General features: G+C 44.1%; 1 protein-coding gene across 1 annotated transcript in view; it reads left to right on the top strand.

Moving 5' to 3' along the window:
• Positions 1–1,467: 1,467 nt before the first annotated feature.
• Positions 1,468–16,099, top strand: part of LOC310780655 (calmodulin-binding transcription activator 1-like) — a gene marked incomplete at both ends in the record, with an annotated part of 82,846 nt that continues 68,214 nt past the window's right edge. The window contains one exon of the mRNA XM_083641173.1: positions 1,468–1,667. Within this exon, the coding sequence (XP_083497299.1) occupies positions 1,468–1,667 (200 nt within the window). The remainder of the gene's footprint in view (positions 1,668–16,099) is intronic.

Here is a 16,099-nt window from a genome sequence, read left to right as displayed (position 1 = left end):
ATGTGAATGAGCGAGCAAAAAACACATGCCATTTGGTTTCCAAATGAAGCTCAAAACTGCTCCGTGTGCGACAGCCAACATGTTGCGGATTGCTGGATTGAAAGGCTCATGGCTCTGATCTGATTTCATGTCTGCTTCGCACAGCACACACATTTAATAAGCATTTTTGGACACGAGGGTCGTCCCGCTTCCCAGTATTGGACATCGCTAGGTAGGGTATCTGGATCTGGTTGCGTTCATGTCTTTGATTTAACGTGTACACAGCGTTTGTGAAGATTCAATGGCAGAACCGCAAATTCCAAGTAGCGTCAAGTCAGGCAGTATATAACGAAAACTTCCGGGTATAACCTTCGCAATAATGGCAATTAAATAAAGTAAATGCACGTGTAATGTTTTTTGTGTGTGTTTCGAAAGATACAGAACGGAGATAAACTGGAAGAATATCTGCTCCCTTCGAAAAGTCAATTTTAACCCGTAGTGAGTCGACATTCTGATTTTTTGTTACTAAGTAATACAACATTTATTTTATTTTGAAGGTAAAAACGTCTAGCTTCCTGTATTCTGTATAATTCTAGTAGGTTGGATGCATTTTAGGACTGAACATAGCAAAGACCTGTTTTGTTTGTAGTGCTTGCGACTCGATGAAATCGATGCATCTGGGCGTGAGTTGTAGGGTTGTTTAATTAATTACTTACTAACGTTATGCGCAAACGATTATATGCCGTGAACGTTAGGCAGTTAATGCCCATTATGTATTTTTTGTTTTCACAACTCGTGTGGTCATGCCCAAATTCCCCCACCCCCGCCGCCCGCCCCCTCTCTACTTTACAAACTCTGCGGAGGTGCTACTCATGTGTGAAAGCAACATGCCTCATGTGTGAAAGGGTACACTTCACATATCATCCGGGGCAGGCTCAGTGGGGGGTCCCCGCCAGTGCGGTCCAGCAAAAAAAAATACAATCTACCATGCTAAGTTATCTAGCTTAGCTAGTTAGCTCTGCCTCTGAGAAATGTTGGTATATCTAAATCTCTGATGTGCTGACATTTGATCCTCTCAACACACACACACACACACACACACACACACACACACACACACACACACACACACACACACACACACACACACACACACACACACACACACACAGTATCAGGTGGGAATCTTATCTATGCATTAATCATCTTAGGAAGGCTGAATCCTGCTGTTTCTGGTCAATACACTACAGGGGGTTAGGAGAGAGAGGTGGGAGAGAGAGAGAGAGAGAGAGAGAGATAGAGAGAGTAGAGCATACTGGTTAGGGAGGCTGTCCCGTCACTAAAAGGTCACAGGTTTGATCCCCAGGACATGAGTCGCATGTGTGTTTCCAAAGTCAAAACGCTGAAGTGCTGTTCTCACTAATTCTCTGTGGATGAGAGTGTCAGCCCAACGCCTAAAAGTGTATGACTGAATTTCCTAATATTGCCATGGAAACTGTCTTAATGCACCCTAAATGTATCAACCACCTCCAACTTAACATTGGAAAGACCAAGGAGTTGGTGGTGGAGTACCAGCGGAGTAAAGGGAGGTCCCCAACTCCCATCACCATCCGCAGGGAGGAGGTAGAGATGGGAGTACACATGAACAACATACTTGACTGGACTGATAACACCGAGGCCCTCTACAGGTAGGGGCAGAGCAGGCTCTTCTTCCAGGCTGAGGTCTTTTGGGGTGTTGTCACACTTGGACCCCTTTAAAAGAACCATACTCAGACTGTCCATAATCTCCAAATGAGATAAATATCCATGGTGTTTAGCTACAGTAGGCTATGCTAAGCTCCATGGTGTTTAGCTACAGTAGGCTAGGCTAAGCTCCATGGTGTTTAGCTACAGTAGGCTAGGCTAAGCTCCATGGTGTTTAGCTACAGTAGGCTAGGCTAAGCTCCAAGGTGTTTAGCTACAGTAGGCTAGGCTAAGCTCAATGGTGTTTAGCTACAGTAGGCTAGGCTAAGCTCCAAGGTGTTTAGCTACAGTAGGCTAGCTAGGCTAAGCTTCTATGGGCTGCTGCAAGTTTCACATCAGGGCGAGTTGAAAGCACATCCGGGGCAGAGCAGAGATAAGCCTTCAGTAGCTATAAACCTAGCATGCTAAAAGCACGGCTGATATTTATTTGATTTCGAGATCATGGATGATGCAGTTGAATTCGATGGTCGCACGTATTTATTTGAGCCGGTCCGGAATAACGTCATGGATTACACGTGAGCAGCGGCGGAATGGGAGCTTCTATATCTCTACCAATGTGAGAGACAGCAAACCACAGGTTGCGCATGTAGCACAGAGCTAAATAGATTGTTATTTGTCTCATTGTCTGTATGATATAATAAGGATATGAGCTGCTGAGTGTGGGAAAATAAGCTATATACAGTACATAACTAGAAAGCATTTCACATGCCCCGAATTCCTTGTTTTCAGCTCGCACGTCAAAACAGATTAACTTTTCCCCGCTTGTTTATCAAACCAAAGTGAATTGAATGAATAGTTGAGTGAATTAAAAATCTTATTTAACCTGTTAATCCCTAAGCCTATTTTTCAGCACACCTGCCGAAAATGACATGCCCGAACTGAATGGAGTATATCTCCACAACTACAGGGTATTTTCTGAAAATTATTTTTTTCAAAAGCTAGCCAACACCTGTGAGATTGCTGTAGAAGTGTCAGAATCAATTACAAATGTACTGTATCAGAGTAAAATCAGTTAGAACATGGCAAAAAATTCAAAAGAAAAAAAAAAAAACTATTTAGGATGAAAAGCACCTGAAAATCATGGGTTGGCAGCCAAATTATTCTATGGAGCAGTAGACTAATATCTTATGAGTGCTTGTATCAAAGCAAATCCTTAGAAAGTGAACCAGAGCAATTTTTTACAGATGATTACTACATGTAGGCCCAGGCAGACCTGATCTAGGCACATTTTGGGCATCCTGGGTGCCATTTGACTTTTCTATGGTAGAAGACTGAAATAAAAATAAATTCTCCTATTTACATATCACTATAGGTACTCAGTTAATATGCGTTATGGTTTGGATAACCCTCAAGCGTTATATCTGTATTTTTACTGTGTGAAATGCATCAAAAGGGCTTCTTCAAATTGCAGGCAAAGCCTGGGGCGTTACGCAGAGGGATATCTCGGGAACCCATTGGCCGATTTCGATGATTGACACCTCTATGGAAGCGTCAGAGCCAATAGAATCGACGTGAACTGAAATAATTTACGTCAGACAGTTTTCCAGGAAATGCCGTAGACCGAACCCAAAGCTTGTGTATTCTGTGAAGATGACCACTCCATGTAAAACCCTTTCGAAAGCAGTCTCGTTTGGAGAGAAAAGATTCACTCGCAAAAACAAATCACCACATAAACGCAGGCATGCACCGTTTTCTTGTTTTTGCTACATGGTGATATTGCTGGTTGGAATTCTTTTTCGTTTGAATACAAATGCTTGTCACACTTTTGTAGCCACGTTTCTTCCTGACATTTTGTTGTGCTGTATGTCTCCCTGCCTGCTTCCTAAGCTGCTGTAGAGTGTCATTTGTGAGAGATGACAAGAGCTCAGCCTGCAAGGTTAAAGCTGCAAATAAGGTCCAGGGTGTAAAAAAAATAAGAAATAGAATTATCCTTTAACACCTTTATTATTTGTCTATCATACGTGAGTCGTCAGAGCAGTATAATGTCTGTTTTTACCAACAGCTTATTTTTTGGGACTTTGAGCACAAAAACAAACTGAGGTTATTTGCCACCAAATACAGTGGCGAACACTGTGGCTAATCATCAGACCAGGGCTGGACTCAGCAACACATGAAATGTCTTGAAAATGACAAAATACACTGGAGGGGAGCCAGGCTCCATCATTACAAATGCAGGCTGCTGCTGCATGGCCAAGCTTTTTTCAAACCCACAGAACTAAAATTCTAGTCTAACAACTTTTCCAAAGACACCAAGTATGCCATGCCATGCCTATATGATGAAGCCCAAAGATCTAGATTTTTTCCATTTGATGTAATGGTGCAGCCATAAAAACATGCCGTCTTGTATTTGAATATTTCATTCAATACAGCAGCTAGAGCTTCAAGAAAGAGTTAGAAGGAGCAGATAGTGAAGGTGTGGATATTGTTGAAAGAGTTAGAAGGAGCAGATAGTGAAGGTGTGGATATTGTTGAAAGAGTTAGAAGGAGCAGATAGAGAAGATGTGGATGTTATATTGTTGAAAGAGTTAATGACCTGCTGCTCCCTCGCTCTCTGTTTACCAAGTGATTGATATTCTATATATTTATACCTCCAGTCCACCTGTGGGAGGGTGGGAGATACACAATATTGTCACAATGACACAGGAGCTTCTCATGTGTGTGTGTGTGTTTGTGTGTGTGTGTGTGTGTGTGTGTGTGTGTGTGTGTGTGTGTGTGTGTGTGTGTGTGTGTGTGTGTGTGTGTGTGTGTGTGTATATTTCGACATCACCTGCTTGGTTGCATGGTTTTCAGTGATGCAAACAAGCGCAGACAAGTCGTGATATTTCATTCACTTTGCAACAGCACTTACTGCACACACACGCACACACACACACACACAGACACACGCACGCACGCCAGCACGCACGCACGCACGCACGCACGCACACACACACACACACACACACACACACACACACACACACACACACACACACACACACACACACACACACACTTCTTTCCATCAGCCATTAATACATCTTTCTTCTTTTAGTTAAAATTGGCTAAGTGGTGTCTGTGGTGGTGGTGTCTGTGTGGCGTTGTCAGTCACGATTTGGATGTCAACAGTGATGTCATCAGTGATGTCACTCAAGAAACTGTGATGTATGAGCCGATGGCACACAGTGGCACGATGGCGCCTAGGTGGGTGGGCGGTGTCCGACTCTCTGTCTGTCTGTCACTATTTTGGGAGACCGCGGAACGGGCAATTTCCATAACTGCAGCCATGGTGCATCATCTCCAGAGTCTCCACCCTATAGGAATTGAGCACACGTTCCTAGTACAGTATACCGTAAATTCCGGACTATAAGCCGCGGCTTTTTTCCCGTTTTTTGGCCCCTGCGGCTTATATAACGGTGCGTCTTATCTATGGATTTTTTCAGAAAAAAAAAAAAAAAAAAAAAAAAATCTCTCTTTTTTAGCACTCTTTCTAACTATAAATCCACTTCTGTTTTAATTTCCTCTCTTGCCCTCTTTTCACCACACCGCGGACACTGTGTGCACTGTAAAAATAAACAACGGTGGTGTTGTGTTATGTTGTTTTGTTGAAATGTTACGGTAATACGGTAAATGGGAGCTTCCTCAAACAGCCATCTCTTTCCCGACAATCCCCTCTGTGCGTGACCACTTACATATGGTAATTACGGTAAGCAAACGGCCACAAGCCCATCAACTCCCTCCCCCGACTACCAGGAGAAAATCACAAACTTCGGCGAATTCACACAAAGGAAGATCAAGGGATATTCCATCCAACCGGAGCAGATCATAAATATGGATGAAGTGCCTTTGACGTTCGACCTGCCACTCACTCGGACTGTTAACAAGAAGCGCCCTGGAGGATTCTTTCACCAAAAAAAAGCTTTGCTCGTTCTCGACAGCATGAGAACGAGCAGTAGATGATCATGAGGTGGTTTTTCAGACGTGTCGATATAGCAGTTTATCGCAAAAGTGTAATGGAAACACATTTTTCGCATTTGCACGTCATGTGACCCATATTATCCCTTGGAAAAGGAGCGGAAAATAAGTTTGGTAAGTAAGGTTCGATAGCCGTGTCAAAACCTCCGCAGCAAGTGGAAAACTTTGAAGCAACGCTACCTAGCAGAAAGACGAGTGTTGTGCAAAAGCGTAGCCGGGCAAATTAGATAATGTTTAATGGCAGAAATCGGTCCATGGTGACAGCAGGCTGCCTGTGTGCGCGCATTTGGCACAGCGGCGAGATGAGAGGATGAAAAGCACACACTGGTGCGGTGGTGCTGTCTGAAGTGAATACAGTGACTGTGAGTAGGCTAATACATTGCACACGTTTCAGGTGCAATTATAGAACCAAATCAGCCTTTTCCCCCCTCCATCTCTAAATCGGACCAGTTGTAGGCTATTAGGCTACCTTTTTTCCTCTGCCTGTCGCGCTGACTGCATTCACGCAGCCAGCAACATTTTGCGACTCATTTTCTTTTGAATTGATAATCAGGCTCGTTTATATGCATTGTAACTTCATGTTGGGATTTCCATTGACCATTGGTTGGATTTGAGCATGCAGGGGACGGGATATGGGGCAGATCCCCGTGCGTAATCACTGTGGCAGCTGCTGCAACGGGGAATCACTCAAACGCAACTTCAATGGAAACGCCTACAAGTCGCAATTGTACATTGTCGAAGTTGTAGAAATATCGCAATTCTTTTGCGAAAAACTGTAATGGAAACACAGCTATAGATGAAGAGGAGTTCGTTGGTTTTGAGTGACAATGAAGGAGAGAGGAGAGTGGTTGACGAAGCCACCCTGAACCTGTTCGTTTCCGACACTGAAGATGAGGACTTTGGTGGTTTCAGTACGCAGGAAGAAGAGGAAGACGAGCATTAGTGACTTGACTTCTCTGGTTACAGGTTTGCTGCACATATAGCCTATTGTTGTGTGATTTTGTCTGGGGATTAGTGACCTGACTTTTGTTTTGTTTTGTTGAAATGTTAATAAATGGGAGCTTCCCCAAACAGCCATCGCTTTCCCGACATTCCTCTCTGTGCACGAACCCTTTCATATGGTAATTAAACATCAAAACACCTGCGGCTTATAGACCGGTGCGGCTTATAGAAGAAAAAAATAGTCAATTTTGGTCCCGCGGCTTATACACCGGTGCGTCTTATAGTCCGGAATTTACGGTACATGTCATAGGCTACATACACATGCACGCACAGATACACACACACCAACCACACAGACACACTTAATTCAATCATACATTACAGTACATAGGGTACATAGCCATAGATAGATAGATAGATAGATAGATAGATAGATAGATAGATAGATAGATAGATAGATAGATAGATATATAGATAAATAGATAAATACATAGCTAAATAGATAGATAGATAGATAGATAGATATATAAATACATAGCTAGATGTTCATGATTTGTGACGGAAGTGGTGCCATAAATCAGTGAATTATGATGTCATCAGTAATTTCATCAGTGATGTCACTTGAGGAATTGTGATGTGATCAGTGATGTCATAACATGGCCAGGTTTTAGATAACTTTATCAAATGGTGTGACGACTCCTATCTCCTTCTGAACACCTCCAAAACAAAAGAAATGTCCATTGACTTCAGGAGAGAGCCCACATCCTGTCTGACCAGTATTAAAGGACAGCCTATACAGTCAGTCACAGAATACAAATACCTCGGCGTTGTCCTAGACAATAAGCTGAAGTGGGACAAAAGCACTGAGCTCATCAACAAAAAGAGCCAGCAGAGACTTTATTTCCTTAAAAAGTTAGTTTTATTCGACGTTAATCTGTCTATGCTCAAGATGTTTTACAGTGCCTTCATCGAGAGTGTTTTGACCTTTGGCCTTATCTGTTGGTTCGGTAACGCAACAGAAGCGCAAAAGAAAACACTGCGGAAAACCGTAACCGTCGCCAGCAAATTGCTGGGTTTTAAACTGACCAGCCTGGAAGACATATATAGATCCAGGTCTCTCACCAAAGCAGAGAAAATTATTGCAGACCACAAGCACCCCCTGTGCACTGCATTCGAGCTGCTGCCCTCCGGTCGCAGATTCAGGCAACCTGCCTTCTCAAAAAACAGGTCTAAACAATCATTTATCCCACAGGCGATCAAAACCCTGAACGGCAAGGCCAGATCTTAAATATTTATGTTGCTTTTATGTTTTTATGTTGCTTTTATGCTTTATGTTATATGTTTTATGTTATATGTCGTCCCATGTGCTGTACTCTGTCTACTGTAACATGCCAAATGATGATTTTACACCAAAAACCATTTTCCCCACGGGGACAATAAAGTACCTAACTAAATCATTCCTGGTATGAGCCGATGGCCCACAGTTGCACAATGGTGCCTAGGTGTCTGTCTGCCTCTCTGTCCAAAGTCTCCACCCTAGGAGGAAGAGCAGGGACGAGTGGAGGTCAGGGTGAAGGATAGAATGGGATGTGTGGGAGCAGTGGACGGGAAAAAACCATTGATCCGTTTTTTGAGAGAAACTGGAATAATCACAAGACTGTAATAGGGCTGGGGCACGAATTGTTAGACGCCACTCCAATTCGGCATAGCCTACAACAGTGGTGCCCAATTTGGGGCCCGCGGGCCAAGTTTCTTTTTTTTTTGGCCCGCCACGGATTTGGGGGTAAAAAAAAAAAAAAAAAAAAAAAAAATTTGCAGGCCAGGCCACCGGGCATTTGCCCAACGTGCCCGATTATGCAGTCCACGCCTCAATGGAGATGTCGGGACTCTTCTATCTACGATTAACGTTAATTTTGTGCAGCTGGTATTCTCTCTCCCCGACTCTATCACACGGGTGTGAGGCATTGCTATCTGAGGATTGATTGCTCCTGATCGGTTGGCTGAATCACCTGGTTGGGGGGTGAACTCTGATATTTGATCCCTGTTTTGAAAGAGTACAATATACGTCGCCACTACGAAACTGATTTTCAAAGTACCTTGAGGATTTTTCAAGTTGTGAATTAAGTCAAATTTCTCTCTTGATTACAAAGGTGGAAAATACAACTGTTTTTAACTGGGTGTTTACTGATTAAATGTTTAAGCTCCCCACAAATGCAGATGTTTTTTTTTATATATATATAACCAATTGCAAATTATTACAATTACCAAACAGATAAAAAGTAGATTATTATATTGAAATGTTATTTTAGATTTAGAATGTTAATTTTCTATAAAACACAATACATTTTAATGTAATTCCACAACGTTTATTTTTTGGCCCTCGGCCCTCCACCCAGATTGAGTTTTGGCCCTTCATGGGAAATAATTTGGGCACCCCTGGCCTACAATTATCTCCCAAGAAGCACTTTGTGGGGGCACGGTGGGGCAGTGGCGGCGCTGTCGCCTCACAGCTAGAAGGTCCTGGGTTCGATTCCCACCTGGGACGCTGTGAGCGCTGAAGGAGTGCGTGTCGTGCCCGTCCGCATGTCCTCGAGCGCCCACCGCCCGGGTGGGGTCGTCAAAAAGGGCCTTTCTGTGTGGAGTTTGCATGTTCTCCCCGTGCCCCCTGGGGGTTTCCTTCATATAGGAACCCCTCACCAAAACATGCAATATCCTGGTTGCTGATGTGGTTCCTCCTCTGGTCATTCGGGGCGCCTGTTTGGAGGGAGGGGAACTCGTTGGAATAGCGTGATCCTCCCACGTGCTATGTCCTACCGGTGAAGCTTCGCCTGTCAGCTGAAAAGAAGCGGCTGGCTAACTGCCCATGTCTCTGCCCTTGAGGAAGCATGGAGCCAGTTTTGGCTCTCCCCAGATCGGCAGAGGGTGGAGCAGCAACCAGGATAAATACATTTAAATTAGCACTAATGGGGGATAAAAATGGGATAAGAAGCACTTTGTGAATGTCACATCTCCTGTCTGAAAGTAGTTCGCTCTGCTGCTCTATTAAAGCCATCCACTGTGTATTTTGTGGGTAGAGCGCTGTGGGAATCACCGGCAAAACATTTTAATATTTGAATGTGTGCTTCTTATTGGAGTATGTGTATGCAGAATTAGAGACATGCTTACAAGTATTCATAAAATGTTCATGTTTCCATAAAAAGTCTCAACTTGTATGTTTAAACCGCAAGTCGCCGACTTCAAAAGCCTCGACGCGAGACTCATTCATTTTTCTTTCCGAGTCTGGAAGGAGCTCCCCGATAGGGAGTTGCAGGCTCCGCTAAACTGGCCGTACGCTACATACACGTTAGCAATCACAATAAAACAGTACCTAGCACCTGCACAATGTTGTTATCTGAAGTTTCACATAATCAGCGTAGTTTCCAATACCGAGCCCTTATTCAAATGCCAGGCGGACAGCGGGCTCTAACGAGGTCACATAAAGGCAGTGCGGGAAATGGTGTTGACCGCTTGGGAACGGTGTTCCCATAGCAACCATTGCGGGGAAACGGTGAGAACACGTGTGGGAACGCTCTTCCGAGTCTTCCTCGGGGTCCAAGTTTTGTTTTCTTAAAAAAAATCACTAGATGCCGTTTCTCTAAAGCGTTTTCATAAATCTGAGCGCACCTGAAGGCACCAGGTCCTGCCCTACACAGCCAATGGGAAGATTGTGTCTGCACACCGGTGTGTTGTTGACAACGGAAAGCCCCAAATGCACTGGAAGCGTTTTGAAGTCCACCCGTTGTTTTCTTTAGACGGCCGAACTCGCACCACCAAGTGTTCTGACGCCACCAAGTGTTCTGACGTGCGTCAAACTGCCTTGACGCGCGTACTCCCAACTTGTTTGGATTTTGGAGCGTCAAATGAGGATCCAGCAGTGACCAACCGCTCCACCCTCGCTCTCTCCCTCTCTCTGCACAGCCACTTTCATCCCTGCCTGTGTCTCATTTGCTTCCCAAACAAATCTCATGGCAGTTTAAATATAGCAAGCATGTATGCAAAGCATGCAAAATATAATGCTACACTATAGCAAGACTGAACAAAGTGAGAATACTCTTCTAAACACTTCGGCTACCAAATTATATTTCCCTGCATGGCATGATGAGATTAGATCGGCAGAAGTTTGGATAGACTGGATTGCTTTCATCCAGCAGCACATCCTTGTTTCCTCTACACTGCCTGATAAACAGGCAGGACAAGTACAGCCTCTGACTGACTGGGGCTCAAAATGTCTACATATAAATTAGTGACATTTTCCCCAAAATACAGTACGACTGGTTCTGTGCTGTTGGTTAAAGCTTTCTGTGCGTTTGGGGCCAAAGAACCTAGTGGACTGCTGCTCCTAGACGTAATGCAACATAAAGGATGCCAACTTGCCATAAAACACCACAGAAGAAGGAATCGAGCACGCACAATTCCTACTCTTCTTTGTTCTTCTTCTTCTTTAGTTAAAATTGGCTAAGTGGTGTCTGTCAGTCACGATTTGTGATGGAAGTGATGTCATCAGTGCAGAGGTGGACAGAGTACTGACAAATCCTACTCAAGTACAAGTATTGTTACTTTACTGAAAATTAACTCAAGTACAAGTAAAAGTACTAGTCCAGGAATCAGTAAGAGTAAAACTGTAGCCTATGTAAAAGTACTCAAAGTACTTGAGTAAAAGTAGCCTACATTTGCGTTGGTTAGGGTTTAGATTCTCTGCTTGAACCCGACCCGGCCCGTGGTTCGGGGCTGGAATTTAATTTGAGGGGGATTCCGTTAGCCGGCTTTTAGCCGGTATTTGTTCCCGTGGGTCGGTAAATTAAGAGGTTGCCGGCTCAATTGGCCAGTTGGAAATATGCCAAATAAATAAATTCCTTATATAAACTAGCCTAATATTGTGTGATCTATAGCCTAAGTGATGTTGCCAATAGGATACAACTTGAATATAGACTTGCATATAGCCTATAGCCTATAGGGATGCACCGATCCACTTTTTTTCAGTCCGATTCCGATATCTGAATTTGGATATCTGCCAATACCGATATTATTCCGATACCATAGCTATTTTTTCTTTAATATACAGTACAGACAAAAATTTGGCCAATTGAAGAAAAAATTTAAGAAAAATACAACTTGCAAAAAATAAAATTAAGACAAATATACATACAAGGCAAATGAGGATACTTATAAATCAAATCAGCACTATTTAGGCATTGCTGCTTTAAATAAGGGCCCTCTGCCTGTAGCTGGCTCCTACCAAGATACATTACTTAGTGTTTTGTAATCAATTCTTTCATAACATTAGCTGTTAGATACCTGGTTCATAATAGACCCCTTATACGACTACGTCACACTGACATCACGCAGCGTCGATGCGCAAGACGGAGGCAGAAAGACAGACTCCGCGCAGCCCTGTCAAGTAGTTTTCCAGTGCCTGTGAAACTATTCGAGCAAGACATGTCTTCGTGTTGTGCAGTGCGATGCCAGAATCGGAAAGCTATTGTAGCAGAGTATTCGGGTCCGCCTATTCACACTTGGTTAATAAAATAATAAACGATAGAGCCAGGCTGTAACGTTATACAAGCTTCTCCCCACATATCCTATTCTAGGCAACTCAAGGGAACATACACAGCCTCGCACACACGCAATAGAACACAACACAACACTGAACAGTCTGTTACACTATCAACAAAGCAAGGACTAAAGTTTTACCGAATCCCGTCAACTCATACTGCTTTTAATGCTAACCGTAGGTGTCTTTGGTTGCAAGCCGAAAGAGGAAATAGTTAAAAATGCCCGACTTTGCAGTGCTCGCTCATTTCATATCAGGTAAGCTGTAGCTGTAGGCTGCCTACTAACAGCCACATCGCTCGGTTAGTTAACAACCAAGTAACATTAAATAATGTCATTATTGAGTTGAACTGATTGGAACGAGGACATCATTAAAAATGCCCGACTTTGTAGTATTCATTTCATAATCAGGTAAGCTGCCTGAAGCTGTAGGCTGCTCAGCCACATCGCTCGGTTAGTTAACGACCAAGTAACGTTACATAATGTCATTATTGAGTTGTGTGCATTATCAACATAACAATATATCTTTGCAAGTTACAGAATAATTATCTACGCTATCCCCAGTTATAAAGGAATGCACGATATGTATTGCTGGCCACTAGGCTTGGCCAATTGACAGCGCCAGTGCGTATGGGTCTGTAAGACATATCCCATTAACCAACGTTAATTTCGATGCATAACATTGCTTATCACTAGGCGATAAGCTGTGGTAGTAAGCCGAGAACTGCATTTTAAAAATAAAATCTAACTGAGTGTCGCAGATGGGCACAGAGCAGTCCTGACAGCAGGGCTTTTACACAGTTATCTGTCTGTCAATGCTGGGCTCACGGCTTTTTGCCTACACGATGCGCGCGCAGCTCCAATGTTGACAGCTGTATAAGGGGTCTATATCCCACAATAGGGATGTCACGATGCTAGAATTTCTACTTCGATACCGATACCCAGGAAAATATCGGTACTCGATACCATTTTCGATACCATGCGGCGGGATGACAACACATCAAGAGACATAAAAAATAAACAAAGAGAGATGGACAGACAGATCCATGCTTCTCCATAATCTAGGACCGATAAAACTCATTACAAACTTTGACCTTACACAGCAGATTACACCTGCTCTAGTCATCACCACGGGCATATTACCCACTTACGTTAGCCGAGTGGGCTTAGCTGAGCTCTGTGTCCAGCCACAGTGTGTGCTGGCTGGCTGCTAAGAACTGGATCGGCAGCACATGGCACGTGGATCGGCAAAATCCGATCCATGAATTACGTCAGTATCGGCACCCGATACCAATAGTGGATCGGATCGGTCCCATCCCTACATAATATTTTCGCCCTGCTGTTGAGCCTATGTGGAGTGTTTGGTGAAAAAAGGAAAAATCTAGCCGACGCTGCCTCTATAACTGTAGTCCGCCATTCACCCTCTGCACACTGTGCGGGCGGGTGGCCGACAGCAAAGCCGACATAGCTGGGAAAGTTCTTTTTTAAACGTAATGATGGTGCTTCAGTACTTCAGCCGAGGCCAGAAAGACAACAGAAAAGCGTCACGCTCCTGCTACTCCTGAAGAAGAAGAGGAAACACTGCGGGCGCCGGCCCCCCGCCGCCAAAGGCAAAAAAGACAAAAGATGGAACCCAGAATGGCAGGGGAAGTTCCCATGGGTTACACGTGAAAATGTGGATGTAAAAGATGAAATGTTCTGCACCATCTGTGAAAAGGTGGGTAAGAAAAAAAACTTCACCAAAGGCTCTATCAATCTGAAAGCATCTGCACGCACCACACATCAGCTGCTCATTTAACCTGACAGCAAAGTGCCATAAAACAACACACTGATAAAGCCCAAGTCAAGTAAAGAAGACGCCCTTATATCGATCAAATATATTTCTTGGATGATTGCATCATAGCCTTTGTTTGTGTGTGTTTTATTGCTGTTTAAATGTTATTTCTGAACAAATTCAAACCCAAACTAAATATCCTAGTATAAGGCAGGAATTTTGGAACAATACCGTCTGCATTGGCCGGCCAGAAAAAATCCTAGCGGAATCCCTGTACGGTTCGCTCTTTTATTTTTTTCTACACTCCAAAGTCATGCAGTCAGTCAGTAGAGGTGATGTTGTGCAGTCAGTCAGTCAGTAGAGGTGATGTTGTGCAGTCAGTCAGCCAGTAGAGGTGATGTCATGCAGTCAGTCAGTCAGTAGAGGTGATGTCGTGCAGTCAGTCAGTCAGTAGAGGTGATGTCATGCAGTCAGTCAGTCAGTAGAGGTGATGTCGTGCAGTCAGTCAGTCAGTAGAGGTGATGTCATGCAGTCAGTCAGTCAGTAGAGGTGATGTCATGCAGTCAGTCAGTCAGTAGAGGTGATGTCGTGCAGTCAGTCAGTCAGTAGAGGTGATGTCGTGCAGTCAGTCAGTAGAGGTGATGTCATGCAGTCAGTCAGTCAGTAGAGGTGATGTCGTGCAGTCAGTCAGTCAGTAGAGGTGATGTCATGCAGTCAGTCAGTCAGTAGAGGTGATGTCGTGCAGTCAGTCAGTAGAGGTGATGTCATGCAGTCAGTCAGTCAGTAGAGGTGATGTCATGCAGTCAGTCAGTCAGTAGAGGTGATGTTGTGCAGTCAGCCAGTAGAGGTGATGTCGTGCAGTCAGTCAGTCAGTAGAGGTGATGTCATGCAGTCAGTCAGTCAGTAGAGGTGATGCCGTGCAGTCAGTCAGTCAGTAGAGGTGATGTCGTGCAGTCAGTCAGTCAGTAGAGATGATGTCATGCAGTCAGTCAGTCAGTAGAGGTGATGTCATGCAGTCAGTCAGTCAGTAGAGGTGATGTCATGCAGTCAGTCAGTCAGTAGAGATGATGTCGTGCACTCATGCAGTCAGCCAGTAGAGATGATGTCATGCAGTCAGTCAGTCAGTAGAGATGATGTCATGCAGTCAGTCAGTCAGTAGAGGTGATGCCGTGCAGTCAGTCAGTAGAGATGATGTCATGCAGTCAGTCAGTCAGTAGAGGTGATGTTGTGCAGTCAGTCAGTCAGTAGAGGTGATGTCGTGCAGTCAGTCAGTAGAGATGATGTCATGCAGTCAGTCAGTCAGTAGAGGTGATGTCATGCAGTCAGTCAGTCAGTCAGTAGAGGTGATGTCGTGCAGTCAGTCAGTAGAGATGATGTCATGCAGTCAGTCAGTCAGTAGAGGTGATGTCGTGCAGTCAGTCAGTCAGTAGAGGTGATGTCGTGCAGTCAGTCAGTCAGTAGAGGTGATGCCATGCAGTCAGTCAGTCAGTAGAGATGATGTCATGCAGTCAGTCAGTCAGTAGAGATGATGTCATGCAGTCAGTCAGTCAGTAGAGGTGATGTCGTGCAGTCAGTCAGTCAGTAGAGGTGATGTCGTGCAGTCAGTCAGTAGAGATGATGTCAGATGATTTCATCGTGTGGTGAGTCCCCGAAGCAAAACATGTGCCATGAGATGTGTGTTTTAGGGGATTTTTAACAGCGGTACCATTGGCCTCCATTCTATGGCGATAAATGAATTACTTCACAACTGTAGCTCCAGTACTAAGATACACAGATTGGACAATACCGGTAAAGGCAGGGGGTATCTTGGCTATGTGGGGGGAATGTGGCAAATGAGCTAAACTTCAAAAAAGTGGTGTATCCCTTTAAGCTGAAAAAGTTGAACATTTGGAGGAAAAGCGCGCTGCTCGTCTTTTCCACTACTCCTAACTTTTCTCCTCCCAGAGGGATTCTCAACCTCCGCTGCTGCCAGAATTGGCAATCATCTGGCTTTCATGTTGACAGTGAACAAAATCAAACAGACAAAACCAGCTGGCTACCTACCGTTCATGTGGTCGTTGTGTCCTAATCTGTACTGCGCGCGACTGCAGGGGAAAACAAAACGAAGTGCAAAAAAAC

This window comes from Poromitra crassiceps (genome assembly GCF_964638095.1).
Source record: "Poromitra crassiceps genome assembly, chromosome: 8".
In the NCBI taxonomy this organism is placed as follows: domain Eukaryota; kingdom Metazoa; phylum Chordata; class Actinopteri; order Beryciformes; family Melamphaidae; genus Poromitra; species Poromitra crassiceps.
The sequence above is the reverse complement of the archived record's forward strand: the minus strand, read 5'-3'. Positions and strand labels throughout refer to the sequence as shown.